This window comes from Acytostelium subglobosum, assembly GCF_000787575.1.
Source record: "Acytostelium subglobosum LB1 DNA, scaffold: scaffold20, whole genome shotgun sequence".
NCBI lineage: Eukaryota > Evosea > Eumycetozoa > Acytosteliales > Acytosteliaceae > Acytostelium > Acytostelium subglobosum.
This window is the reverse complement of record NW_012236513.1, coordinates 26161-51834: the sequence shown is the minus strand read 5'-3', so window position 1 is coordinate 51834 and position 25674 is coordinate 26161. Positions and strand designations below refer to the sequence as shown.

The 25674-nt window shown below is 43.8% G+C and overlaps 10 protein-coding genes across 10 annotated transcripts; 4 read left to right on the top strand and 6 right to left on the bottom strand.

The window, feature by feature from the left end:
• Positions 1 to 1855: 1855 nt before the first annotated feature.
• Positions 1856 to 2567, bottom strand: SAMD00019534_088550 (hypothetical protein; the record flags this gene model as incomplete). Its single annotated transcript, XM_012895744.1, has 3 exons — positions 1856 to 2028; positions 2098 to 2438; positions 2524 to 2567. The coding sequence occupies 3 exons, from the start codon at positions 2565 to 2567 to the stop codon at positions 1856 to 1858; spliced, it is 558 nt and encodes a 185-aa protein (XP_012751198.1).
• Positions 2568 to 2964: 397 nt separating this feature from the next.
• SAMD00019534_088540 (hypothetical protein) lies at positions 2965 to 4830 on the bottom strand (the record flags this gene model as incomplete). The annotated part of the gene is made up of 1 exon (XM_012895743.1): positions 2965 to 4830. One exon carries the CDS (start codon positions 4828 to 4830, stop codon positions 2965 to 2967), a length of 1866 nt encoding a protein of 621 aa, XP_012751197.1.
• Positions 4831 to 5484: 654 nt separating this feature from the next.
• SAMD00019534_088530 (hypothetical protein) lies at positions 5485 to 9027 on the top strand (the record flags this gene model as incomplete). Its single annotated transcript, XM_012895742.1, has 5 exons — positions 5485 to 6991; positions 7068 to 7166; positions 7249 to 7429; positions 7494 to 7593; positions 7651 to 9027. The coding sequence occupies 5 exons, from the start codon at positions 5485 to 5487 to the stop codon at positions 9025 to 9027; spliced, it is 3264 nt and encodes a 1087-aa protein (XP_012751196.1).
• A 384-nt stretch (positions 9028 to 9411) lies between these two features.
• On the bottom strand, positions 9412 to 9807 carry SAMD00019534_088520 (hypothetical protein; the record flags this gene model as incomplete). The annotated part of the gene is made up of 1 exon (XM_012895741.1): positions 9412 to 9807. One exon carries the CDS (start codon positions 9805 to 9807, stop codon positions 9412 to 9414), a length of 396 nt encoding a protein of 131 aa, XP_012751195.1.
• Positions 9808 to 11867: 2060 nt separating this feature from the next.
• Positions 11868 to 12686, bottom strand: SAMD00019534_088510 (hypothetical protein; the record flags this gene model as incomplete). Its single annotated transcript, XM_012895740.1, has 1 exon — positions 11868 to 12686. One exon carries the CDS (start codon positions 12684 to 12686, stop codon positions 11868 to 11870), a length of 819 nt encoding a protein of 272 aa, XP_012751194.1.
• Positions 12687 to 13056: 370 nt separating this feature from the next.
• Positions 13057 to 13596, bottom strand: SAMD00019534_088500 (hypothetical protein; the record flags this gene model as incomplete). The annotated part of the gene is made up of 2 exons (XM_012895739.1): positions 13057 to 13400; positions 13506 to 13596. 2 exons carry the CDS (start codon positions 13594 to 13596, stop codon positions 13057 to 13059), a joined length of 435 nt encoding a protein of 144 aa, XP_012751193.1.
• A 1493-nt stretch (positions 13597 to 15089) lies between these two features.
• SAMD00019534_088490 (hypothetical protein) lies at positions 15090 to 21462 on the top strand (the record flags this gene model as incomplete). The annotated part of the gene is made up of 5 exons (XM_012895738.1): positions 15090 to 15631; positions 15791 to 16826; positions 16904 to 20353; positions 20417 to 20743; positions 20800 to 21462. 5 exons carry the CDS (start codon positions 15090 to 15092, stop codon positions 21460 to 21462), a joined length of 6018 nt encoding a protein of 2005 aa, XP_012751192.1.
• A 63-nt stretch (positions 21463 to 21525) lies between these two features.
• On the bottom strand, positions 21526 to 23347 carry SAMD00019534_088480 (hypothetical protein; the record flags this gene model as incomplete). Its single annotated transcript, XM_012895737.1, has 5 exons — positions 21526 to 21534; positions 21606 to 22382; positions 22440 to 22748; positions 22808 to 23035; positions 23093 to 23347. Coding segments are annotated over 5 exons (1578 nt in total), but the record flags the coding sequence as incomplete, so codon positions are not given.
• A 386-nt stretch (positions 23348 to 23733) lies between these two features.
• Positions 23734 to 24452, top strand: SAMD00019534_088470 (hypothetical protein; the record flags this gene model as incomplete). Its single annotated transcript, XM_012895736.1, has 3 exons — positions 23734 to 23842; positions 23917 to 24173; positions 24237 to 24452. 3 exons carry the CDS (start codon positions 23734 to 23736, stop codon positions 24450 to 24452), a joined length of 582 nt encoding a protein of 193 aa, XP_012751190.1.
• Positions 24453 to 24624: 172 nt separating this feature from the next.
• SAMD00019534_088460 (hypothetical protein) lies at positions 24625 to 25284 on the top strand (the record flags this gene model as incomplete). The annotated part of the gene is made up of 1 exon (XM_012895735.1): positions 24625 to 25284. The coding sequence occupies one exon, from the start codon at positions 24625 to 24627 to the stop codon at positions 25282 to 25284; it is 660 nt and encodes a 219-aa protein (XP_012751189.1).
• Between the last annotated feature and the right edge of the window lie 390 nt (positions 25285 to 25674).

The window sequence follows — 25674 nt, the reverse complement described above, 5'->3', positions numbered from 1 at the left end:
GTTGTTGCGATGGGAATGACATTCTACGATCAGTCAAACTATGGATTTAGTTATACTTGTATATTGAACCTTGTAACAGGTGTACAATATAAACATGTATATCTATACATAGTTGGACTGAACCTTCAGTACAACCGAATCATCCACCCAAAAGATCACCGGTCCTCATGGCTTGGTCAGTCGATGTTGACATCCTACATTTTTGGTTCTTGTCTTGGTGCAAATGAATATCTTAATAATTAATGATGGACCACATCCATCTATAGAGAGTGCCAATCAGTCAGTTAGCGTTATACCATTGAGTTTGTGTTTGACCTAAGACGAGAGTGACAGTCGACAAAGATCATAGTTCAACATCAACTATGAGTTCAAATATCCTGCTTCCAAACTACATTCGGCGATAGCTACATCAATTCAGAGGTGGACTGAGGACCATTAAATTCCTCATAATGTTGTCGAGCATTGGAAGATACAAAGAGATAATAAACTAAACAAATTAATGAATCCATCATCATCATCATCTTCATCTCACTGACCTAACTTAACCTGACCTGACCAGCATAATAACAACTAACCAACCTTCTCTAACTCTCTCTTCTCTCAGTATACTGAGTGTGATAGGTATTTCGAGCCCCACTCTATTTTAAAAGAGGATTGGTCTAAATATACATATATATATATAGAAACATAAAAGATAGAATGGAGCATAAATTAGCAAGGAGTCCCTTCTGCAAGGACCCAAGACCCAATGACACAATCACTCATTCCAAAGAAACACAGCCTCTCTCCCATGGTATGTTTAACATCTCAATAATCAATCTATCCAATCACAATCAATCAATCAATCATTGGAAGAATCCCATGTCACTTACTCACGCAATCAATCCCTGTCTCTTTAAAAGAATCAGATTTTATCTTGATGTCCAAAGTCTGCGAAGAGATGACCAAACAGATGCTTACTGACCCCATCGAGTTTGATGAGGCAGTCCTTGCCTCACGCAACCGTCTGGTTTCAAAGCTGATTGTTCAGTCCGAGTCAAGGATGGCATGTTTGTGCTTCGGGGAGGACCCTGAGTTCTGCCCGATATATCAGCCCATTATCATAGTCAACTTCACGCCGATTTTGCCCTCCTCAGTGAGCAGAAGAAACTCATGGACTCCCAACTCACCGTACTCACTGAGCACAACGAAGTCTTGGAAAGCGAGAACCAAGAGTTGAAGCAGGAGCTGGACTGGATCAACAAGAGAATACAGTTCGTCACTTTGGACAAGTCTGGAGAGTTGGTGTCAAGATTGGAGGATGAGATCAATCGATTGAAACAAGAGAATGATCAACTCACCATCACCAATGCAAAGTTGGTAGAATCGAGGACAAAGACAGATGATCTGAACAAAAGATTGAGCCAAGAGAATGATCAGCTCAAATGCAAAGTGGAACGATTTGTTCAAGAGAAGAAAAAGGAGAAGGATGTACTCCATATTAGATCTAATATGTTGGACGACATCAGAGCTTCTCCACAAGTCGAAATTGTGTTGCCAGCCACTTCTGTTCATAATCCAACATAGACATTGTTGTGATTACTGCTGTTATATTAGTATTGATTATAATAATGATAATAAATCTTGTATATTTATAAACTTGCTTGGAACTCCTCAACTGATGGTGTGTACGACTTGAGTTCCCCAGACAAGTATTGTCTTCTTCCAAGTGAATCAATGCCTAGGCTGATTTCGAACCAGAAGGAGTTCACTATCCTTGGGTTCATATTCAACCATGTGAGGAATGAGAAGTTGGCAGCTCAGACAGAGAGGTCAGATATAAAGAATAGAATACAAGTTAGTGTATTAAATATATTTAGACTGAAGAGAGAGAGAGAGCCTCCTTTGAAGCCTTCTCAACACACTTGATGGTGAAGGTGACCTTGGCGTTGATGATCTTGCTGTTCTTTGGATCGTAGATATCAACAGTCTTGGTTTGAGATGAATACAGTCCAGTTGGGACAGAGAAAGTGGCACTTCCAATGAAATCTATATTCAATGATTGATGATTGGAGTTAGTGAGTGGTAGGGAGAACAAAGTAGAATAAGAATACATACCATCCTTCAGGGCATCCTTGTCCCAGAGTTGGAGTTGGAGATCAGAGCTCTTTCCAATGTTCACGGTGAACGAGTTGGTGTAGTTCCACACTGGATTCAGTGTCTTGGAGACGGCTGGAGTCTGGAGAACCCACTTCTTGGAGAAAAGACCATCCTTGACCTTCTTTCCAATGCGGACGTATGGGTCACTGAAACCATTGGAGTCAGTGGCAATGTAGAGCTCGGCACGCTCAACGGTAACCTCATAACCCAACCAGTTGTCATAGATGATCTCCTTGGTTGGCTTTCTCTTCTTCTTCTCGGCCAAGTAGGCGAATGGACCGTGCTTGCCACCAAAGTTACTGGATGGAGATTGATAGTAAGAATGATTAATAAGAGTGAACCAGCAGTAAGTGTAGACTACTTGAGAATGGTATGATACAATACCCTTGCTTAACCTGAGCTCTAAGGATATCCTCGTAAATAGACATAATTGTTTGATTGGATGTTGATTATCTGTTTGAATAGAATGATGATTGATTGAATGGACCTGATCAGACCATTTATAATTGTGATTCAGGATCGATCTAACAGTCCAAACTGATGGATGACATCACTTGGTGATGATGATGATCAATGATCCGATGAAACATTTTAAAAATTTAATTTAATTTTAATGTACATGTTTGACATAAGTCGACATGTACACATTCGTTCAGATATTTATCGAAATTTGGGTCGATTCGATGAACACCCATCACGTGATCGATCTCAACTGGGCACCACATATAAACTGTTGGAAAGAATTCCGACCTTGGAACTCTGGGATTTGATTAGGCCTAGTTTATCATTTGATGACATGTCGTGTATTTATTAATAGAACTCTATCTATGCAATGGTGTCGTAACCTGTCCTGCTGCGACGAGCACGACGATAAATGAATACAGCCCCAAATGCGAGGAGGGCCGCTCCGATCACGCTGCCAATCACAATGAGCGCTATCTTCCAACCAGCCAGGGTTCCACCGCTAACCACCCTACGATCAATCGTTACTCGTACGTTGTTGTCCTGAGTGGTGTCCAGTGTGGACGTGTAATGGGCACCCGTGTCACTCTCACCAGGCAGGGATAGGAGGATCGCAGAATTGTTGAATGAACTGGTAATGTTGACGTTGGACCTAACCAGCGTGTAGGTGGCGGGCCATGTGTTTGGCATACTTGTAATGTTAACCACGACGACACAGTTGTTGGCATCTAGACTGTTCACATTGATCACTGGATCGGATGATTCACGTGAACCATCAAACTGAAGGTTAAGAGTTGTGCTGGCATCATTGAATGACAATGGACCATCAATGAGTAGACCACTTGAAACAGGTGCCTCTGTTGGTACGATTACAGTGAGTCTTGCACCACTATATACCTCAACTCGGGCATTGATCACTGTGACACTGGAAATTAGGTTGATAATTATGTTGGACGTTGGGGTCAAGCTCGTGAGTGATGGCGTAGAGATATTCATGCCAACCAGGAGACCAGACACCATTATCGGTCCGTCCGTGTTGATGGATGGTGGGAGGATGAGTTTGGCGTTGGGGTCCACAGCAATCGATGTATTCACAAATGATTGACTGATTAGACCGTTGATTGTCGACGTGCCAGACTGCGTGCGAATGAGGAGGGCATTTTGTGGAGTTGTTGGTTGCTGTCCCAAACTTTCAATGGTGATGTTGGAGAGCTGGACATAGGTGGCACCAGAGAATAGTAGTCTAGTAATATAGTTGTTTGATGTAGTGTAGCCCAATTGGAGTGTTGGTACGTTTGTCGTGGTCAAGTCACCATTAATGTTACATCCAGTTATGGTCAGTGACGAGGAGTTGGTGAGCGACATTTGGGAGTTGGCTAATGAGGACACTGAGTTCATTGAGCTTGGTTGGTTGTCTATACTGTTGACGACAATCGATGAGCCAGACGCCAATTGAAGTCCTGAGTAACTAGATGTGCTGCTCTCCATCGTCACCATTGAGATGAATGAACTAACTAGTATGTTGGACTGTGGCTCGATAATGGCGGCATTGAGAGTTAGACCATGTACGGTTGAGTTGCCACTGAACGAAGCGCTCTCCATTGTTAGTGTTGCCGATTCAGAGTGTAGTCCCTGAGTGATGTTGGTCTGTCCTGAGAATGTAGCAGAGGTCTGTGGCATGGTGATGGTAAGCACACCATCGATGTATGAAGGGCCACCGTATTCAATCTGTGACATGTTGGAGAAATACAATGTGGACGTGTGGTCCACCAGCAACAGGTCCTTCTGGCCAAATGTAGTCCCGTAGAGTGCCACACTGCTGCTATTGTACACGGCCATATAAGTAAGATTGGCCTTGGTTTGCTCACCAAATGTGACTTGGGCACCGCCGGTAACGTTAAAGTCACCTGTGACTGTCAGTGATGCGATGGGGAATTCAACTTGGACCGTGACGTTTGGACCATTTACGATGAATGTGCGACAGTAGTAGGGTAGGAAGTATTTGACCAATATTGAGGTGGTGCGATTGCTACTGATGATGATGGTGTCACCAGCAGAGTATATCTTTGGTGCGTTCTGATCCACCCATATTGATTCATCCTCAAAGAAGTTGCATTGAGTGGTGGAGCAGTCTGCCGTGTCGTCATAGACAAACACTTGACCAATAGCACTGATTCCTCCACAACACACAGCCAGTAGCACTAGTAATAGTGTGAACTTTATATTCATGTGTGTAGTCGTTGTTTGTTTGTTGTTTGTTGAACTTAGTTGTTGTAAGATGACAGGTGACTGAGTGGGTGTGAGTGATGGTGATGCCGAGTACCTGTCTCTCTAACTCTATATCTATTATACAATATATATATATTATGTGTGTGTTTTATACAGTTATCTTATCTGACCATCAATCAAGATTGTTTAGTTGTTTGATTGGTTGGTTGTTGTTGTTTGATGGTTGATCAAAAGGACATCTCAAACCACCCTCATAATGGGTTTGCTACTTTGTCTTCTGTGTGACAAAGAAACTTCAAACACGAAATCAGTTGATTTCATTTCGTTTAATGGGCTCAAATCGAGATTAGTTAGAACTAACTATCTTAGATCTTTAAGTTCATAATAAATGAAGTGGATTTCGATATTGATTGAATGATTTACTAAACTGACTTATTTATTATTTAAAATATTATTTTCACTAGTGTAGTTCATCGATCTTTATTATCTGTATCTGGATCAAAACCTTCGAAGTTCTTAAAAATTGTTACAAAACGAATTACAATCAAACGAACAATTCCAAGAAGGAACCACATAAGCCTCTCTTTATCTCTTTTAAGTGCTCCCACAACAGTTAGGCAGATAGAAAGAGAAGACACTTCAAGTAGTAGTAGGATGTCACTCAGTAATCCATCACCAACACTGGGGGGAGCGAACGGAAGACCTCGTAGAAGTGTCAAGCCTGTCGATAGATTCGGTGTCTCTGACAATACTGCATATCCCGATGACTTGGCATTGTCCACCACTGAGGAAGAAGGTTCGGGTTCAGACTCTGACTGGAATGATGACAGTGATGATAACTACATCTCAAAGAGTCATGACGACGATGACCATGTCAGTGAGACAGACTACGATGCCACTCCAACAAAGAAGAGGAAACAAGCAAGTGGCCCCAATAGCAACAAGAAGAGTAATGGTGTTGTCCCTGAGAAGAAAAAGAAGAAGCAACAGAGTCCAGAGACAAACAAGAAGATCAAGAAAGAGTCGTCTGCTGGTGGTAGCAGTAGTAAGTTTGGAACGTCACCTGACATGAAGAAGAAGAAGAAGAACATCGTCATGCCACAGTCACAGATTGACACAACATCACAATGGGTCACCAAGGCGGTCAAGCCGTCAAACAACAATGCCACAGATGATCGCAACTTCTCATTCACCAGAACCAACTCCACTGGCAGCAGTGTCGGAGGAGGAGGAGGAGGAGGAGGACCCAACAGACTGGCATCAATTCGCACAGTTGGACAGAAGGACTTCTTTCAGCAGTTCTTATTCAAACCAAAGGCTGACACTATTGACCTCTTGGACGACGACGATGACTTTTCATCATCGTCAAAGACGACCCAATCAACGGCTGCCATCAGTCCAAAGCGCACACCGACGTCCAATATTGTAAGGACGACCGATCCATCACCACGCAGGAGGGAGGGAGAGGAGCAGAAGGAACAGTCACCCAACATTGAGGTGCCCGTCGATGATGAAGAGCTACCTGTCGTCAATAGAAAGCGAGTACATAAGCCACTGTTCAACAACACTCCACCAAAGAAGAATCAACAGATCAACAAACAAGTGATATCAATCGACATTGACGAGTTGATATTTGATGATGATGACGACGACGTCAACGACAAGAAGAAGATGGAGGATGAAGACGATCAGTCAACAGAGGAGGAGAAAGAGGTGGAGAGACATGCCAAGCAGGCCAGGAAGTCATTTGTCAAGCAATCAAAGGTCACTGACGTTGATGTTGATGTTGATGTTGACAATGATCACTCAGTGGATGGTGGTGCCATCATGGAGGATGACCAGGCAACAGAGGATGAGAATGACTATAGAATCATGCAGGATGTGGACAGTGTGGAGTTTGATGATGGCATATCTCAGTTGCAAAAGTTGATCAAGGCCTGCGAGATGTTCTCAGAGAGGATGCTCAAGATTCTGTCTGGCTTTGAGGACCCCAATGGCGCCACGACCACACACGATGTTGAACACCAGACAAAGGCATCACACTCCATTACCAAACAACCATCGATCATCAACAAGTCCATGAGGTCTTACCAGCTCATTGGCCTGAACTGGATGTCCATTCTATACAAGGAGAACATCAGTGGAATACTGGCTGATGAGAGTAAGTATCCCTCAATGATTTATGATCGTACATACGTACGTAGTACTGACTGGTAGCATATTACAACAACAAACAGTGGGTCTTGGAAAGACAGTACAATCCATTTCATTGTTGGCGCACATCTACGAGAGGTATAAAGACACAGGACCACATTTAATTATTGTTCCTGCAACGAGTATGTATTACTCATCCATCCATCACATTGTCATGAATCCATCTGACACATATTATTCCATCCATCCATTATTGCAATGTAGCTTATTACAACTGGCAACGAGAGTTGGCCATGTGGTGTCCAACACTAAAGGTGTACCAGTACTATGGTACACAGAAGGAGCGAGAGTACCAGAGGTACGAACTTAGAAAGATGAAGCCAGGCGTGGACTTCAACGTCATCATTACAACCTACAACCTCATGTATAATTCAAAGGATAGAGCGTATGTATATAGAAATATCCAGAGTGTAATAATACTAAGTACTCACTGACTACATCATCTACAGATTCCTAAAGAGATATAACTATACGTATCAAGTGTTGGACGAGGCCCAGAACATAAAGAACAGCGACTCTAAGAAATATAAGAACCTTTATAAGTTTCAGGTAAGATAATATCTACGCCCATGGTCCTCTCAAGTACTAACATCGTACACACTACAGGCTAAGCACAAACTACTCCTAACAGGTACACCACTACAGAACAATATACAAGAGCTATGGTCATTGTTGAACTTCTTGATGCCTCATATCTTTGGCAAGGTCAAGAACAATGAGATGTTGGAGGAGTTGATGGGCTCAAATGAGAAAAACCAAGTCATTGCCAAGATGAAGAAGATCTTGGCTCCGTTCATTCTGCGACGTCTAAAGACAGAGGTCTCACTGGAGCTCAAGCCCAAGCAAGAGCACATCGAACTCATCACAATGAGCGAGTCACAGAAGGTCTTCTACGACCAACTGATCACAGACAATCGTGCAAAGTGGGAGAGGCGACAGGAAATACGTGCCAGAGAGAAGAGGAGACAAGTTGCAATGAGGAAGAAGAGGTCAAAGATCAACAAGACAAAGTCAAAGAAGAAGAAAGGAGAAGATGAGGACATTGATGTTGATGAGGAGGAGGAAGAGGAAGACTTTAGCATCGATGTGGATAAACAGGACACTTATGTTGGCAACGATGGATACTTGTCCAACCTGTTGATGCAGTTGCGTAAGATCGCCAATCATCCACTGCTTTGCCAGAAGTTCTTCTACACTGATGACCAGCTGACCAAGATCAAGAAGATCCTAAGACACAACGACAATGAGTACAGCGATTACTCACCGGCTGATATGGACGAGTTATTCTCTGGATTGTCAGACTACCATGTGCACTGCATTGCCAAGAATCAGGAGAAGAATCTCTTGGATAAGTACGTCATCCCCGATGACCAGCTGGTGCACAGCTCGAGCAAGTGTGTAAAGATGAACGAGATCATTGCCAAGAACAAGGAGCACTCCAAGATTCTTATCTTCTCCCAGATGACCCAGGTGTTGGATATCCTCGAGGAGGTGTTGGCCATCCAGGACATATCGTTCTGTCGACTCGACGGCCAGACACCAGTAACAGAGCGCCAGGACATCATTGACCTGTTCTCCAGCGACGACACCATCCCCGTCTTCTTGTTGTCGACACTTGCCGGTGGTCTGGGCATCAACCTTACCTGTGCCAACGTGGTGATCTTTTACGATCTGTCGTTTAACCCCCAGGTGGATCGCCAGGCAGAGGATCGAGCCCATCGTATCGGCCAGACAAAGGACGTCTATGTGCATAAGCTTATCGTGGATGAGTCAGTGGACACTACCATTCTTGAGATGTGCACCAATAAGAAGGAGTTGAATGACACGGTACTTGAGGAAGGATCATACGAGACCAATGCAATGGATGGTGACTCTGACGACGATGGTGGCAGCAGCAACAAGCTGACGACAGGCAAGACTGAATCCAAGAGAATAACCAAGTTACTCACTTCTATTTTTTCAACAACATCCGCTGCAAAGTGATCTGCACACGCAAGTCCAACCCCACGACAGTACTATTATTCTCACATCAATTTAAAGTGTCTCATTATACAGATACAGAGTTTAAACAAGTTATAATGTAATATCAAGTTTAATGGTATGCATCATTCAATGATCAAACTCATCAACATCATCACGTGGACGATGATGTACATCATTGGTTATCATTCGATCGCAGTGACAATGAAGACATCTCAGCTCAGTTCATAGTTCATGGTCTTCAAGCGTACACAGGTGACGAATCTTGATTCGTCATTGCCGAGCACTAGTGTGGTGCTGGATCGAACACTGGTGCGCAGGTCTACCTCACCTCATTGAGGACGGATGATCGATCGACAGGCTATAACTCACTTATGTCAGCATCAACTAGTTGTGTTGTTGTGAAGATGTGGTTGTTGTCTTGTGCTTCTTGGTCTTAGCAGCAGTTGTTGTTGTTGTCGCTGATGTCTTGTGCTTCTTGGTCTGTGCAGCAGCAGTTGTCGTTGTGGTCGTTGTCTTGGGCTTCTGGTTCTGTGTAGCAGTTGTTGTTATTGTTGTTGTCGTTGATGGCAATGATGCCTTTCTTTTGGTTGCTGACTGATGCTGCTTCAGTTCACTAACGCTGCTCTTTGATCTACAGGTGGAGGTTGTCTCTGGTGTGTTGGACTTGGTTGTCAACCGACACTTCTTGTCATTCGCCTGCTGCGTTCTCTTTGTGGAGGACGGACGGAGCCATCCTCTTCTTCGTTGGTCGGTCTGTATCCACTCTTGCTGGTGTGTCATAAATGGAGCCATTGTTAATGTGGTTGTCCAAGAAGGTCGTCAGGTGTCTGTCCACAACTGTATTGATTATGTGACTTGGTTGAGCATCCTCCAGTTCGCTGATGATTGCATCCACCTGTTTGCTGCTTGTTCTGCTGCTACTTGATGTCCTGTCCCAATGCTCGACAACATACTCGGCAAAGTTAATGGTCATCAGTCCACAACTCCAGTTGTCAGTTTGGATCGGCTTCGAGTTGTGATGTAGCTCCAAATGCCTGACTGCTGCTGCTGCTGGCGCCTTCGTTGTCAATAGCATTGTTGAATTGGTTAACAATCGATGTGGCCATTGCCAAATGATGTTTCCAAACCAACGAATCAATGTGGATCACAGCCTTGGATTGTTGATGGCCAATGAGGACGGAGTGATGATGACCTCCGCTCAAGATCGTAATGATGTAGTTGTTGTTGCTTTTGTTGCTACATCGATTGATTGATCGGACTGTTGGTGTTACTTGTTGTTGTTGTTGTTGTTGTTGTTACTGCTGCCGTTGAAGATTGTCTCAATTTCCATCTCCTCAATCAGTGTCGTATCTTGCTGCTGTTGTGATTGTGACCAGTCATCTGATGATGCAGATGATGCACTTGTGAACATCCAACGCTTTAGATTGTTCTCTACATCTCGGCAACTTGATGGTTGCTCTGTTGTCCAAATATCAACAATGTTGTATCGGATGTTGCTGTAGCCACTTGCATTCAGCCCAGAAGCGATGGCAGTGTCGATCACAAATGTACTAATACCTTCTCTCCTCTTGATTGCGTCTAACACTACAAAAAAGGTCAAGCAAATGTCAGTGTCTATTTATCATTGTCACATAAACGCGTTGACAAATGTACACTTCTGTTACTTACATGTCTGTCTAACCATTGGCGCATCCTGGGCAGTCAACGCCACACATGTCATGATGCTCCTTGTGTGCCGGATCCTGTGAGTATTGCAACCGCTGTGAAGGCACCTGAAAATGCTATTCTTCCTGTTACTGCTGCCGCTGCTATTGACACCTCTGTTGCCACTGTTATCGTTGTTATAGTTGCTGTTGCTGCTGCTGCTGTGCTGCTTCCAGGGAGCCAGAAAGTAGGACGATCTGGTTGAGCTGTGAGCAAGTTGACTGCTCTACTAGACTGTTGAGTGGACTGCACAACAACATCACCATCATCATGGTCATCACAGCAGATAACTTCAGAAGCAACATTGACCGCAGACAACAATGCATCGAGGCCTGAGGGAGCACGAGTGTCACCCTCTCTGCCTTCATCTCTGATGCCACATATCAAAGGTTTGGTAGGTCCCGATGGTGATCGACTCACATAACTACTGACCAAACTCTCATCCCATTGCTTCAGGCTGGGCCTACACTCTTGATGTTGAGTGCCAACAAGAATTGATGGCTGACTCGAAGGTCTCACATCAAGGTGGCTGCCAAGCAGTCGACTGTTTGTTGTTGTTGTTGATGTTGTTGGCTGACTACTAGATACTTGACATGCCAGACTGGTACTTTTGGTGCTGCCTTTGCTATTGTTTCCATGTTGTTGTGAGCCAACATCCGATCAAGTTTGAAATGGAATACCTTGTTGTCCATCTCATGGTGAACAAAGATATCTATGTGTATGTATCTCTATGTTTGTATAACTATGTATATCTATGTATATGTATAAGTTTAAGTATATGTATAGGTATGTATTATGACTCTAATAAACTGTCTTGTGTTTTTTATTACAAATAAGATAAAGGTCTGTGACAGGGGGACAAAAGCAGTTCATATTTAATAGACATTACCAAAAAAGGATTTAATTTAATTTATTGATATTTAATAATATTTTCATGCATACCCATCTTCTGTGGACCAGGGGTACCGGGTTACAGAAGACTTCGCTGGAGTGAGAATGATATCCGAGTATTGTGATGACATGATTGTTATTATCTATATGTTGTTGTTGTTTTGCTGATCGCTGAACTGATCCAGACGTCATATGAAAGGAGAGTGAGATGTTGTTGGCAATTCTAGAAATAGTCATTTATTCAATCACTGAGTGACGATCTCGTCTGTTCCATTACGTTTAATAGTTGCCAATGCATCAGAGTATGGACGGAACAGTTCCTTGAGTTGATTGATTACTTGGTCGGGTTGGAACGATTGATCAAACTGAGAGACAGCATCAACCAGTGTCTGTTTCTCTTGTTGCATCTTATCAAACTTGATCACAACATTGTTGATATCAATACTCTTGAGATTTGCTTTAGATGTTATCCTGTTGAACTGTTTGGATAGGTTTTCCACTTTGTTAATCTCTCGTTGATTCTCTCCCAATGTCTCTTTGATGATTCTATCTCTGTCGCTTGTTATCTTCTCCCAGTAGGCAACCAATGATTTGCTTACCTCCTTGTCATGAACTCTTAGCTTGGTTGCATCATCATCTTCTGCAACACCACCATCACCACCACCGATGATGGGGAGTTTACCAAGATCTCCACCAGACAGGATATGCTCCAATTGCTTGTCGACTCGACCAACGTCTTTGTCAAGCTTGGCGATAGAGTTGACCACCACTGCACGGTTAAGATGATCATCGTCGTCAATATCATGGACAAGTCGATGGTTCAGTTGTTCGACTCGTTGCTCATTCGCATGTTTCTCGACAACTCTTGCCAGTGTTGACTTGGTGCGTTCGTCTGGTTCAGTATCCCCACGTGCACTGTCTGGTTGCATGTTGAGTTGTGTGAAGTAGAGTTCCAACCGACGTCGGTCTTCAACTGGTATGGCATTGCGTTTGTTTGTATCCAACAAGTCTCTTCCCCATCGCTGCAGTGTGTTGAGTATTGTTGCCGACCTCGTTGCATGCATCTGTTTAATATCATCGTCTGTCATGGTCATACCTAAGGCCATTGTATCGCGTTCCTTGTATTCTCGTGTGGTCCTGTTCAACCACTCCACCCTGCCTTGATTGTTGGAGAACAAATGTCGATCAATTAGTGCACGCACATCATCAGGTGGGTGGTACTGGCGGATGATGTGATTGAATGGATCAATCCCAGTCTTCTCATGTATGGTGTCGGCGATGAACTTACGTCGGCATTTGATAGAACCAACTGTTGCTCACCCTGGGGATCATTGCTCAATATGAACTTGGTGAGCACCTTTGAGACGTTTGGTGGCGTATTGAGGAAAGAATCATCCTTGCCTTGAGCATCGACCACATCCCCAACACTGATTGTCATTGGTGTTTGCGATAGATCTCCATCCTGTATGTTTTGAGACCTAACTTCTTCTCGTCGTTATCGAGACCCAACCTTGAAGCGAGGTCAGTTACCATTGATTTGACCTTAAGTTGGTCAGCTTCTCTTGCATCGATCTTATCCTGGATTGCCTTGGCATCGACGGGTGAAATGAACTGTTCATACATACCCAACTGTTTGACTCGCTCGAATCGGTTCTTTAGATTGGATAGAGTACTCTTGAGTGTGGCCTGGGTCTTTAGTAGGCCCTCCAGTGTGTCTCTGTCGCGTGTGTACTCCTCTGCCTCATAGTCCGAGAGTAGTGCGTTGATGTCCTTGCGTTCTTGTCGGTGTTGTGACAGTTGAGTGAAGAGTTGATTACGACGAATGCGTTGCTCGATGATTGTAGATTTCCATTTATGATGATACTCTGCTGCTGCCTTCCTACCATCAACTGTGTCAGGGTAATTGCCCGAGTCACCTCTCTGTTCAAATCGATCAATGTCACGCTGTTTCAGTAGAGCAGAGAACTCTGACATCATGTTGGGGAGCTTACTGGCTGCCAGTGCTTGATAGGTTCGTGACGGCGGTCCAGCAGCATTGTACTCACTGTTCAAGTAGTCCAATGTAACAGCCGCATCATCAGATATACCATAGAGTTCCTGTTCTTCWCGWCGCACCTTMGTGAACATGGTGTCCCATTCCTTAAGGTAACCRAGTGTTGATGGATCATCGATGCGACCACGAACAATGTACTTGAAGTAGAGATAAGCCGTATCCAATGTCACATTGTCGATACGTGTGAATGTGTTTAGTCGATCAATCTCATTGATAAAGTCTGTTCTGTTGTCTATGAATGTCTTGAGATAGGTTGTGATTGATGGATGAGGTGGTTGGCGTCCCCATGGTGTGATTGAGTGATCTTCTTCCTTACCTCGACCAACTAACCAATGATTAAAGTCATCGAGGAACTGTTGAAAATGATCTGGGTCAGGCGCATTCTGTTCTTTTCAACTTTACCTCCTTGCTGTTTTTAAATATCCAAAGTGTAACCAAACAAAGGTAACCAAGCGGCAGTGGAGTGGAATTACTAACAACTACTCTCACTACAGCTCTATCACTTCCAAACATTATTGCCATGAGTTGTTTGTTGATTTTTTTTTTTATTTTATTGTTTGATTGAATTATTGATTGATTGAATGCTTAAATGTTTGAGTTAATGAATGATTAATAACTACAAAAGAAAGGTTCCATTATCCACCTTATGGACACTCTGAAACCTTTTATTTGGTGAATGGGATACAGGTCCTTGGAGGGATAATGGTCGAGAGAAAGAGAGACTATCGCATCCTTTCATTTTTGGATGACAAAGTTGCATTTTGACCGATTTATAATTGATAATTATATTTTATTTATTATTAGTTAATATCAATCGATAGAGAAGTTTCATGACTATATTTATATCAATACTAAAATTATTAAAAATATAAATAATTTTCCTTAATCAATCTCACAAAATCTCCACTTGCTACATGTAATTCCATTAAAACTAATTATTATTTGTTCCAAATGGGTGTTCTTGTTCACACCGAACCAATCCCCCCTTATTTTAAATATTTAAAACAGCAAGGAGTAAAGTGCGTTTCAAACCCTATTTAATAATGGATATCTCCAAAAATATATTTGTTTATATTAGGATGATGAGATGAGACTCACAACAAACACCCAGCATGATCACCTAATGAGTGAACTCCACAACAACAACAGTTGTGAACGATCTGTTTAATGTTTGTTGTTTGTATTATTGTTAATTTCTTTGTTGTTTAACAAAATTGTTTGTTTGTTAAAGATATAGATAGATAGATAGATAGATAGAGTTAGTACAAGAGAGAGATGTTGATGACCATCATCTCGGTCATTCAATGAAAAGATGAACTTCAATAATAACAACAACAATAATAATAATAATAATATCAGCAGCAATAAATATACCAGTTCACATACATCCACCAACAGTAACAGCAGTAACAGAATGAGTGAACATCACACACTTCCAGAACTACGCACAAGTACATCTGGAGGTGGTGAAGTAGGTCGGACTCGAGCCAATGACGATACCTTTGATACTTTGTTTGCTTTGAAGAATCTGAGCAATAGTGCCAGTGGTAATGCCTATTTAAATGCACAACTACCACAACAACAACAACAACAACACCGATCGTCTTCATCCTCAGCGAGGTCAGACTCAACTACTAGCAGCACTAGTGGAGCATTGCCACCAATTGGAAGGTCTTCATATCAAATGCAATCCAGTCGCTACAATACCAATCCTCGTCACGTTGATCGTCTGGCTGACTTGATCGATGGTGATACATCCTCCGATGACGATAGACTCTTGCAGCAACAGATCCAAATGCAACAACAGCAACAACTACTGCAACAACAACAACAGAGACATAGACAACTGCAGCAGCAGCAGCAAATGCTACAACAACAACAACAGAGGCATCACACCCAAACTACATCCATGTTCCCGTCATTATCCGACACTGACAATGATGAACTGGATCAGGAGTATGACATTTACTCCTCCCCTTCCACCACGACGACGACCTCTTACCATCATCGCCATGAGAGATCAAGGTCAAGGTCACCCCAGCCACCGCCACAGCCACAGACTGCACAGCCATCATCACGCCCCTTGAGCATCACCAATTACAATCGATACAATAGACTCAACACCACACGCAGCAGATCACCCTCACCAACACGCTCTCATCACATCCTGCAGAAACCAATGACGGAACATTATTTTCCACCAACAACAACAACAACGACAACGTCAACACACACGACACATGGAGGCGGCAGTAGTGGTAGTAGTCATTCCAGACACATGTTACATCATGACCCTCCAATTGGTCACTCCTCATACCACCGATCAAGGTCGCCCTCTCCAAACCCCATGCAACAACATCATGATATATTACCCAGACATACGCATTATGGTGGCAGCAGTATAATGGCACCAAAGTCATCGATCTCATCCATATTGAACTCCTCCGAGGACATTCCAACGGCCATTGGTAATCCCTTTGAATTCACGTCCAACTCGCACAGTGCCTTTAGCAGTATCAACAGTAGTAGTGGCGGACATGGTCACCACGGCAGCATTGGACAGAGTGGCGGCAACATCTACAATCAACGGCCCACACAGTTGAGGACGTCCACCAGTTCGATGTCATACTCCTCCAAAGCACTCAACAGTAGTACTAGTTCAAAGAGTGGTTTGGGGGACAGTGGTAGCTCGGTGAAAAAGCATCTGCCAGCTACAACAGCGTCAGCGTCAGCGTCATCACCCAGACAATCACCTTCTCTATCATCTTTCTCAGGCTCCAGGGTATCAAAGAAGCAAAAGAAAGAGATTCTTGACCTTCTCACAGAGCATGACAATGACAAACATATGACGACCTATGCATCCTCTACATTGGGCTCCCCTCCCCCTCCTCTTTCACTAGGCTCCTCAAGTGGATACCTGCCAACGTACTCGAGCAGTGGCAGTGGTGGCAGCAGTGCCCCTAGCAGCAACAGTGGCAGCAGGAGACCCAAGTCCAATGGCGGCAACAACACTTCTAAAGTTGCAGCTATCCAAGACATACCATTCTCTGACTCTGAGGGAGAGATGCCAATGATATCAGAGAGCGAATACCAAGCAATGCTCAAGGAGCATGTCAAGGAGAAGAGTCTCAAGCGCAAGAAGGTATTGAATGTATGTATTTCAAATATGAGTTATTACACATTATGTACATAAGTAGCTAACTCATTATCCCTCTCTATCCTTAATAGGAGTACGCCAAGGACCTGAATGGGTATGATGAGTACTCAATCGATGACAAGAAGGAGAGAAAGAAGGTCAAACTGATGAAGAGGTTTGAGAATGACATCCAGAGGGAGAAGAATGATCGCGATAGCAAGAGGAAGAAGAAGAAGAAGATAGATCTATACAAGGACAAGGACAAGATCCTAATGGACAAGATCAAGATGTCATCTCAAGTGCCTCAACAACAACAGCAGCCACAACAACAACAACAGCAACCGTTCCAATCCACTGGTCCTTCATTGTTGGCTGCCTCTGCCACTTCTTCCTCATCTGCCAAGAAGAAACCAAACATGGGAGTGCCTCTCACAACAAGCAACTACAAGGGACTGTTTAGTGATCAAGAGTTCTCAGATGATGAGTTTGAAGAGATGCTGGAGAAGGAGAAGAAGCGAAAGAGGGAGAAGGATCGTGAGAAGGACAAGGTCATCATCGAGCGCGATAAGGACAAGGAGAGAGAGAAAGAGAAGGAGAAAGAGAAAGAGAAGGAAAAAGAAAAGGAGAAGGACAAGTTGCTGGAGCGAGAGAAGGACAAGAAGAGAGAGAAGGAGAGAGAGAAAGAGAGAGAAAGGGAGAAGGAGAAGGAGAGAGAGCTGCGACTGAAGGAGAAGGAACGAGAGAAAGAGAAAGAGAAGGAAAAGGAGAGAGAGAAGGAGAAGGAGCGACTGAGGTTAGAGGAGGAGGCCAAGCAGAAGAAGATGACGTCCATGGGATGCAAGTATGGCTACATCAGGGAGCTGGATAGCTCATTCGACACCAAGTGGTCACAGCTCATCAAAAAGCAGCTTCCAAAGGCACACAAGAAGTACACGACCAACCACGAGACTGGCATGGTCAACTCGAAGAAGCTGGCATCCACAATGAGATCCGAGATAAAGAAGAGGGTCATCAAACAGCCCAAGCCTGTCAAGGACCTTCAGCTGCGTTCAAAGAAGCTGGTCAAAGAGATGGGACAGTACTGGAAGAAGTACGAGAAGGATGAGCGTGAGGCAAAGAAGAGAGCAGAGAAGGAGGAGGCTGCCCAGCGCAAGCGTGTGGAGGAGGCCCGTGAGGCCAAGCGACAACAGAGGAAGCTCAACTTCCTTCTCACACAGACCGAGCTCTACAGTCATTTCATGAGCAAGAAGCTTGGACCTAGCCACAGTGCCGACACTGAGGCCCAGAAGGTAGCGACAGCAGACGACTCCTCTTCTGACGATGACGACGATGACTACGATGACGATGACGATGACCTAGACGAGGAGGACAAGGAGGAGGAGAGGAGATACAAGGTGGAGGCCGAGAAGATATCATCAATGGCAATCGATCAGCAGCTCCAAAAGACAGATGCCTTTGATAAAGACTTTGTCAAGCTCAAGGAAGATTCGCTCACTGAGACTGCGACGACCACAACAACCACCACTACGACAGTTGCCTCTGGCGAGGGAGACAAAATGATCATGGGTGATGAACAGATGGAGTTGAGCAAGACACTGAACATTCATGCGCTCAATCAACCAACCATACTCAAGGCAGACCTGAAAGCCTACCAGCTCAAGGGGATGAGCTGGATCGTCAACCTCTACGACCAAGGCATCAATGGCATCCTTGCCGATGAGATGGGTCTGGGAAAGACCATCCAATCGATCGCCGTGTTGGCACACTTGGCCGAAGAGAAGAACATTTGGGGCCCATTCCTCATTGTCACGCCCAAGTCCACATTGCACAACTGGAGGAATGAGTTTGCCCGATTCGTTCCAACATTCCGAGTGCTTCCCTACTGGGGCAATCAGAAGCAGCGCCAGACCATCAGGAAGTACTGGAATCCCAAGAAGCTCTACCATCAGAACTCTCCCTTCCACGTGTTGATCACAAGCTACAACGTCATGGTACTCGACGAGAAGTACTTCCACCGCATCCGTTGGCAGTACATGGTGCTGGATGAGGCACACGCAATCAAGAGCTCATCAAGCAATCGTTGGAAGACTCTCATGAGCTTCAACTGCAGGAACCGTCTGCTGTTGACTGGTACACCTATCCAGAACAGCATGGCCGAGCTGTGGGCTCTGCTGCATTTCATCATGCCCACCCTCTTTGACTCACATGATGAGTTTGCAGAGTGGTTCTCCAAGGACATTGAGAACCATGCACTGACACAGGGTGGACTGAACGAGCACCAGCTCAATCGACTACACCTTATCCTCAAGCCTTTCATGCTTCGTAGAATCAAGAAGGACGTAGAGAATGAGATGCCACCAAAGCGCGAGGTTGAGGTTGCGTGCTCGCTCACCGTGCGACAGAAGAAGCTGTATCAAGGTGTTCGTGCCAAGATATCGCTGTCTGAGCTGCTCAACAACAGTCTGTCAGAGAGTGGCATGAAGCATCTCATGAACTTGGTCATGCAGTTCAGAAAGGTGTGCAACCACCCCGAGTTGTTTGAGCGCAGTGAGTGTCGCTCCCCCTACCAGTTCCAACAGGTACAGTCAGAGAGCTACGTACCATTTGGAGAGCTGATACCAGAGTACAAGAAGACACTCAACATTGCCAATCGCAATCCAATTGAGTACGTCATGCCCAAGCTCATCTTTAGGGATGGCACGCCAGGTCTCGCCTTCTCCTACGGATCGAACGAGCTACGCGATAAGATCTTGCACTCTACACTTTCAATATTCACTCCGCACTACATCGGCCAATCATTGGACCAAGGTGACCGTTCATTGGCGTCACTCTTTTCCTTTGTCGCTCTCATCGACCTTTCACCAGGTCAGCTCTCAAGAAAGCACCATGAGTCACTGCTCGAGTTGTATCTGGATGATGAGACTCAAAGACTGCAACGAGACCCCGTATTACACTACGTATATGACAACTATCGCGATGACCTTCCACTCCAGGTCAAGAGTATGCTGCTCCAACCAACATTCATTTCGCCGTTGGCCCACCACTCGTTGGAAACAACGTCATCCGCAATCCTCGGTCACTTGATTGAGTCACCTATCGAGAGATGCCAATCGAACCAATCGATCATCCAGTCGACATTCACCCTCTATCCCAATGCCATTGCCTGTCCCATTGAGTGGAGTTGTCCAGATCGATCTTTCCTCGTACAGCAAAAGGACATGTCTCTGTTTAGTCCTTTGGAGAACCAGCTCATGTTTGGATTCACCAACTCTACCAAGCTCACAGCTCACACTCCAACCACTTTGGAGTGCATTTCATCATCCACTTCCAACACGATCGACACATTCATGGACGGTCACGGCCTCATGGGTGGTCTACACAAGATCTTTGGTTCTTCGTCCATCTTCATACCATCATTCTCCAAGTCGTTGAACGATAGTGGCAAGCTTCAGGTCCTTGACAAGCTATTGCGCCAGCTCAAGAAGGAAGGTCACAGGGTGCTCATTTACTGTCAGATGACCAAGATGATCAATATTCTAGAGGTAAGGTTAGAGAGATCATTAATTAACATATAGACAGTTACTAACAACAACATAATCAAACAGGACTTTGTAATCTTTAGGAAGTACAAATATCTAAGATTGGATGGTTCCAGCAAGTTGGAGGATAGAAGAGACCTTGTGGACGACTTCCAAACCGATCCCTCCATCTTTGTCTTCTTGCTCAGTACCAGAGCGTGTGGTATAGGTATCAATCTGACATCAGCAGACACTGTCATCTTCTTTGACAGTGATTGGAACCCTACAATGGATGAACAAGCCATGGACAGATGTCATAGACTGGGACAGCAGAAGCCAGTCACTGTTTACCGTTTGGTCACCAAGGGTACAGTGGAGGAGAGAGTCATCAAGAGAGCCAAGCAAAAGCATCAGGTATGTTGTACAACAAATATTTGATCAAATTGTACATCCACTAACAATACATACAGATACAATCGATTGTGATTGCAGGAGGCAAGTTCGAGAACGAGATGCGACCAACCGAGGTCGTTTCATTCTTGTTGGATGATGACGAGGTTGAGGAGAAACGTACGTATAGGATACTGTTGGCAGTTACAAATGACAAAGAACTAACAGAGGATATGCTTCATTTAGTTCGAAGAGAGATTGATCCAGTCACTGGTAAGAGGAGGTCATCAGCTGAGGCGACTGTACAGGACAAGCCATTCTCGCCGAGCGATATTCCAACCACTACTAAGCCTACCAAAGGCAGGGGATCAAAGGCGGCAGCAACAGCAACAACATCGACCACTGCAACATCGACAACAGACATTGCCAAACCCAAAGATCCTCCAAAGAGGAAGGGTCCCAAGCCAGGTTTCAAGAGGAACAAGAACCCTTCCTCCACAGACAGTCCCTCCACTCCTGCAGTGATATCTCCTCCACCTACCACCACGTCACCAACAGGAGATAATGGAACAGTAACTCCAGCTGCCCCCTCCACAACACCAAAGTCCCCTACAGACAAACCGTCCAAGTCAAGTACCAAGGCAAAGAAACCCAAGAAGGAGGCCGCTGCCTCCAAAACCCCCAAGGCTAAGACAACCAAGACCAAGAGCACAAAGCAATCAGGAGAGACAAAGAAAGAATAAACTCGAATGAGGCCTAGAGAAAAGGCTTCATCGATGTTGTATGCATAATATAAGCACCTATCAGGGAACCACCTTTTAAATAATAATATTGTTATCGGTTAATCGCTGCATTCTTTGGAGAATTGCTTGAGAAGACCACCGACGAGATAAAGTGAACCTGTTGCCAGAACCTTGATTCTCTTATCTGGGTGTTGAGCTGCCAAATCCTTAATCTTCTGAGCACCCTCGTCAATGCTAGAGCATGGGATGAGATGGTCAGCGTCCATCTTACAGAGACCTGAGAAAATAATCGCCAGGTTCTGCTCCCACGTCTGTTTCTGATCTTCATAGTTGTTGGAGATGTGAGAGTTGGAGGTCTTGGTTGGACCGCCATCCAATATAATGGCAGGGAACACACCATAGAGGAAAGGAGGCATCTCTCTTTTGTTGATGGCATCGGCATAGGGCTGAAGGAATGTTGTTGGATTCCTTCCTCCAGTGCTGTTGAATGTGAACACCAATATATCCTTGTCAGGTGTGCTTGACGCCACTTTTGAGCGCCACCAATTAAGACATATGATTGAGCTCTCTGGTGTATGTGCACCATCCAGATAGAGGTCCAAGTTGGGAATGTCCAATGGATTTACAATGTGTTGTGCTCGGCCAGGCCATTGAACACTGCGCAGACCCTCTTTGAATGTGAGAGGAGAGGATGGGAAATAGCTTGTGCTATAGTTATTGTCCTTTGGGTTGTACTGGCTCCACAGGTTGTTGTTGAAAATTGATTGTCGTTTGTCATTTGATATTGACTGATTGCTCATAATCCAACAATTTGACATGGCAATGGCTAGTGCAGCATTCTCCTTCTGGTGATCACCTTCCAATCCAACCTCAACGACTTGATCATATTGATCCAATCTTGGTACAATGATCAATGGTGCCTTTAAATTGAAAAGGAATTAGACAAGATCCAATATATATGGGTCAGATAAACTTACATCAACTTCAGTTGCATTGTTCTTGATGACTTCCATTGCATCTGACCTCTGACTGTTGACAGTAAAGATTGGACAACCAGTCTTGATGATACCAGCCTTCTCTGCTGCGATCTCTGGCAATGTGTCACCCAACACATTCATATGATCAAATCCAAGAGAGGTGATACCGGTCACAGAGGGATGGTGAATGATATTGGTAGCGTCTGCACGACCACCGATTCCAACCTCCAGAATAGTGCATTCAATGTTGAGATCTTGGAAGATACGCAACGCCACCAGAGTCAGGAACTTGAAGTAAGGAGGTGGACTCTTGAGGAGTAACAACAGTTAGCATCACTCGACCGTGGGGAGAAAGGAAGGAAACATACCAACTTGTTTCTTTCAAACATGTCAAAACAATACCAAACATGTCTGGAGAATAGGTCCTTATCAACAAACTCACCGTTGATCTTTATACGCTCTCTGATGGATATCAGGTGTGGCGAGGTGAAAAGTCCAGTGGTGAATCCTTGGTGTCTGATAATGGACTCTATCGTAGCACAGGTTGAACCTTTACCCTTGGTACCTGCAACGTGTATCACGTTCTTCATATCCATCTAAAGATGCATAAATGTCAGTCAGTAACAGACAACTTCAGCTGGAGAGTCTCTTACATCAATGTCTAGCATTTGACAGAATGAAGCCATTTCGTCCATCAATGCCTTGGTAGTATCGATCTTATTCATCTTTCTCTTATTTGCCCAGTCAACGATGGTGGCACCATTTGACTGTAAAGAGAATAGAGCTTGTACAGCACCATCGTAGTCTCTTTTCTCAGTGACCAAAGGGTTTGAGATCTTGGGTGGTTCGGTGTTGTTGCCTACTGCTGCCACGGCTGGTGTTGTTATGTTGTCTGTTTTGTTCTCCATTCTGGTGTGGCGATTGATGTCGTTTGTTGTAGAATATAACGAACGACCTAACGACTTTGATGACGATAATGTTGTTGTTGTTGGTGATATAGGGCAACAGGTAATACTAGACCAGCAGGATTTAACAGCAGTAGCAGCAGTGATGTTGTTGTTGTTGTATGTTGTTGTGGATGATCTAAACAATAACCTTTTAGTCAAGTTGTTGTTCTTGTTAACCAGATATGACAACCTGTGCATAATAATAAGATAAACAGTGTTTCAACTAATGTCGTTAAGACTCTCGATTGATGGGACTTTGATTAATAAAAACACAATAGAATCTGCAAAGTTCATCAGACACATCGATGTTCAGTTAACTACTTCAGACAACAATGACAGACACACACATGAATAGATATAGACTAGTTGTTGAACAGTTAGAGTTCTACTTCTCAGACTCAAACTTGATCAAGGATAAGTTCTTGTCAAAGTCTGTACAGCAATCTGATCAAGGATGTATGTATATTAATGACGTCAACTTACTGATTGATTGATTGATTGACTGACACATCTAATGATTGATTGATTAGGGATCTCACTTGATATATTGTTGACGTTCAACAAACTCACATCAATGCTAAATGATCTTATCAAAGATCAACAACAAACAACAACAACAACAACAACAACAAAGGATGCTCTCATTGAAGTGATCTCAAGTGAACACTTTGTACATAATAATAATACACTGACCACCAACGAGGACAAGTCAGCGATCAAGCGTAAATCACCTTTCGTATTCGTAAAGGAGTTACAACAGAGTATTGATGAAAGAACTATTTATATTGTATGTAACTAGTCTTGTCATACAGTGCACTCTATATCTCTGACACATCATACATACATACAGGAACCAATTGCAGAGACAGCTACTCATGAACAAGTACATCAATTACTATCTACATTGGGTACAATTGACAATATATCAATACCTAGGCTACCGGATAAACGTACCAAGGGATTTGCCTTTGTAGAGTTCAATCAAAAACAGGATGCAGTCAATGCTATTGGCACAATCAGAACCAACTCTGACAATAGGTTCAACCTCAGAATACTCTCAAAGTAAGATCATCCATCTATCACATTCACAGAGTCCTTTACTTAAACCTAACTACACATTGGGAAACAGGTTAGAATGGTTAGACAAAAAGAATCAATTTAAGATCATTCAACAACAACAAGCACCTCATCATCATCATCATCATAATGGTGGACCTCATAAACAGTCTCAAGAGGAAATGGACAATCACCACCACCACAATCATCATGATGGCATTGACAAGCGATTACTAAAGATAGAGGGTATTGCCAGTGAGACTAGCAAACCATTCCTTTGGAAACAGTTGGACAAGAACTTCAATGCTGTCTTTGTCGACTACTTCAAGGGTGCTGGTCAGGCAATACTTCGTTTCAAGACGGCAGAGGAGAGAGACAGTGCACACGATCTGATTACCAGTGGGAAAGTTATCGTTGATGGACAGACTCTCACTTCGGCATCACTCACCGACCATGAGTTCCGCACACATATGAACAAATCCACTCGATTCCAACACCACAAACAACAGCAGGAGGAGCATGATGCAAGAATGCGAGAAGAGGAGCAAGAGTACATTGCAAGGAAACAACAAAAGAACAAAGACAAAAGAATGAAACTGAAAGAGAAGAAGGCAGCTGCAAAAAAGGCTACCACAGGAAGTGAGGACAACAACAACAAAGGCGGAGAAGTCGGCGGCATGGAAAATGGTGACTTGGTTATATACAATGAAGAAGACAGTTCAGCACCAATGGAGGTAATGCCAACCACCACCACTTCTGCAACATTGAAACGACCAATCGATGATTCAGACAGATCGATGATTATTCAACAACAATTAAAGCGCCCCAACAATATGTTATGATCATCACTTGTTTTTACCAAAAATGGTGTTTTTTGAATTCCAATCACACTGTTTTTTTCATTACCACCTCCCACATTCGTATAACCGATCAATTCGAAGATTTTAGCTGATCAGTTTCGTGTGTGTATGTGTTGATTGGTGGGGTACATACACACAACTCAATCTCATCTCTTATGTTTGCATACGTAGGTGATTGCTATCACATATTGCTCATGGTCATACAAATAATCTGTAATAATATTCATTCAACCAAACAACATCATCATCATCATCTTAAGTTGGTCAGACTCAACAATAGCAAGAATAACAACAACAAATGATTCAAGAGGATATTGATTCACCCAATAGACATTCTGTTGGTCGATCTCCAATGACAACAACAACAACAAC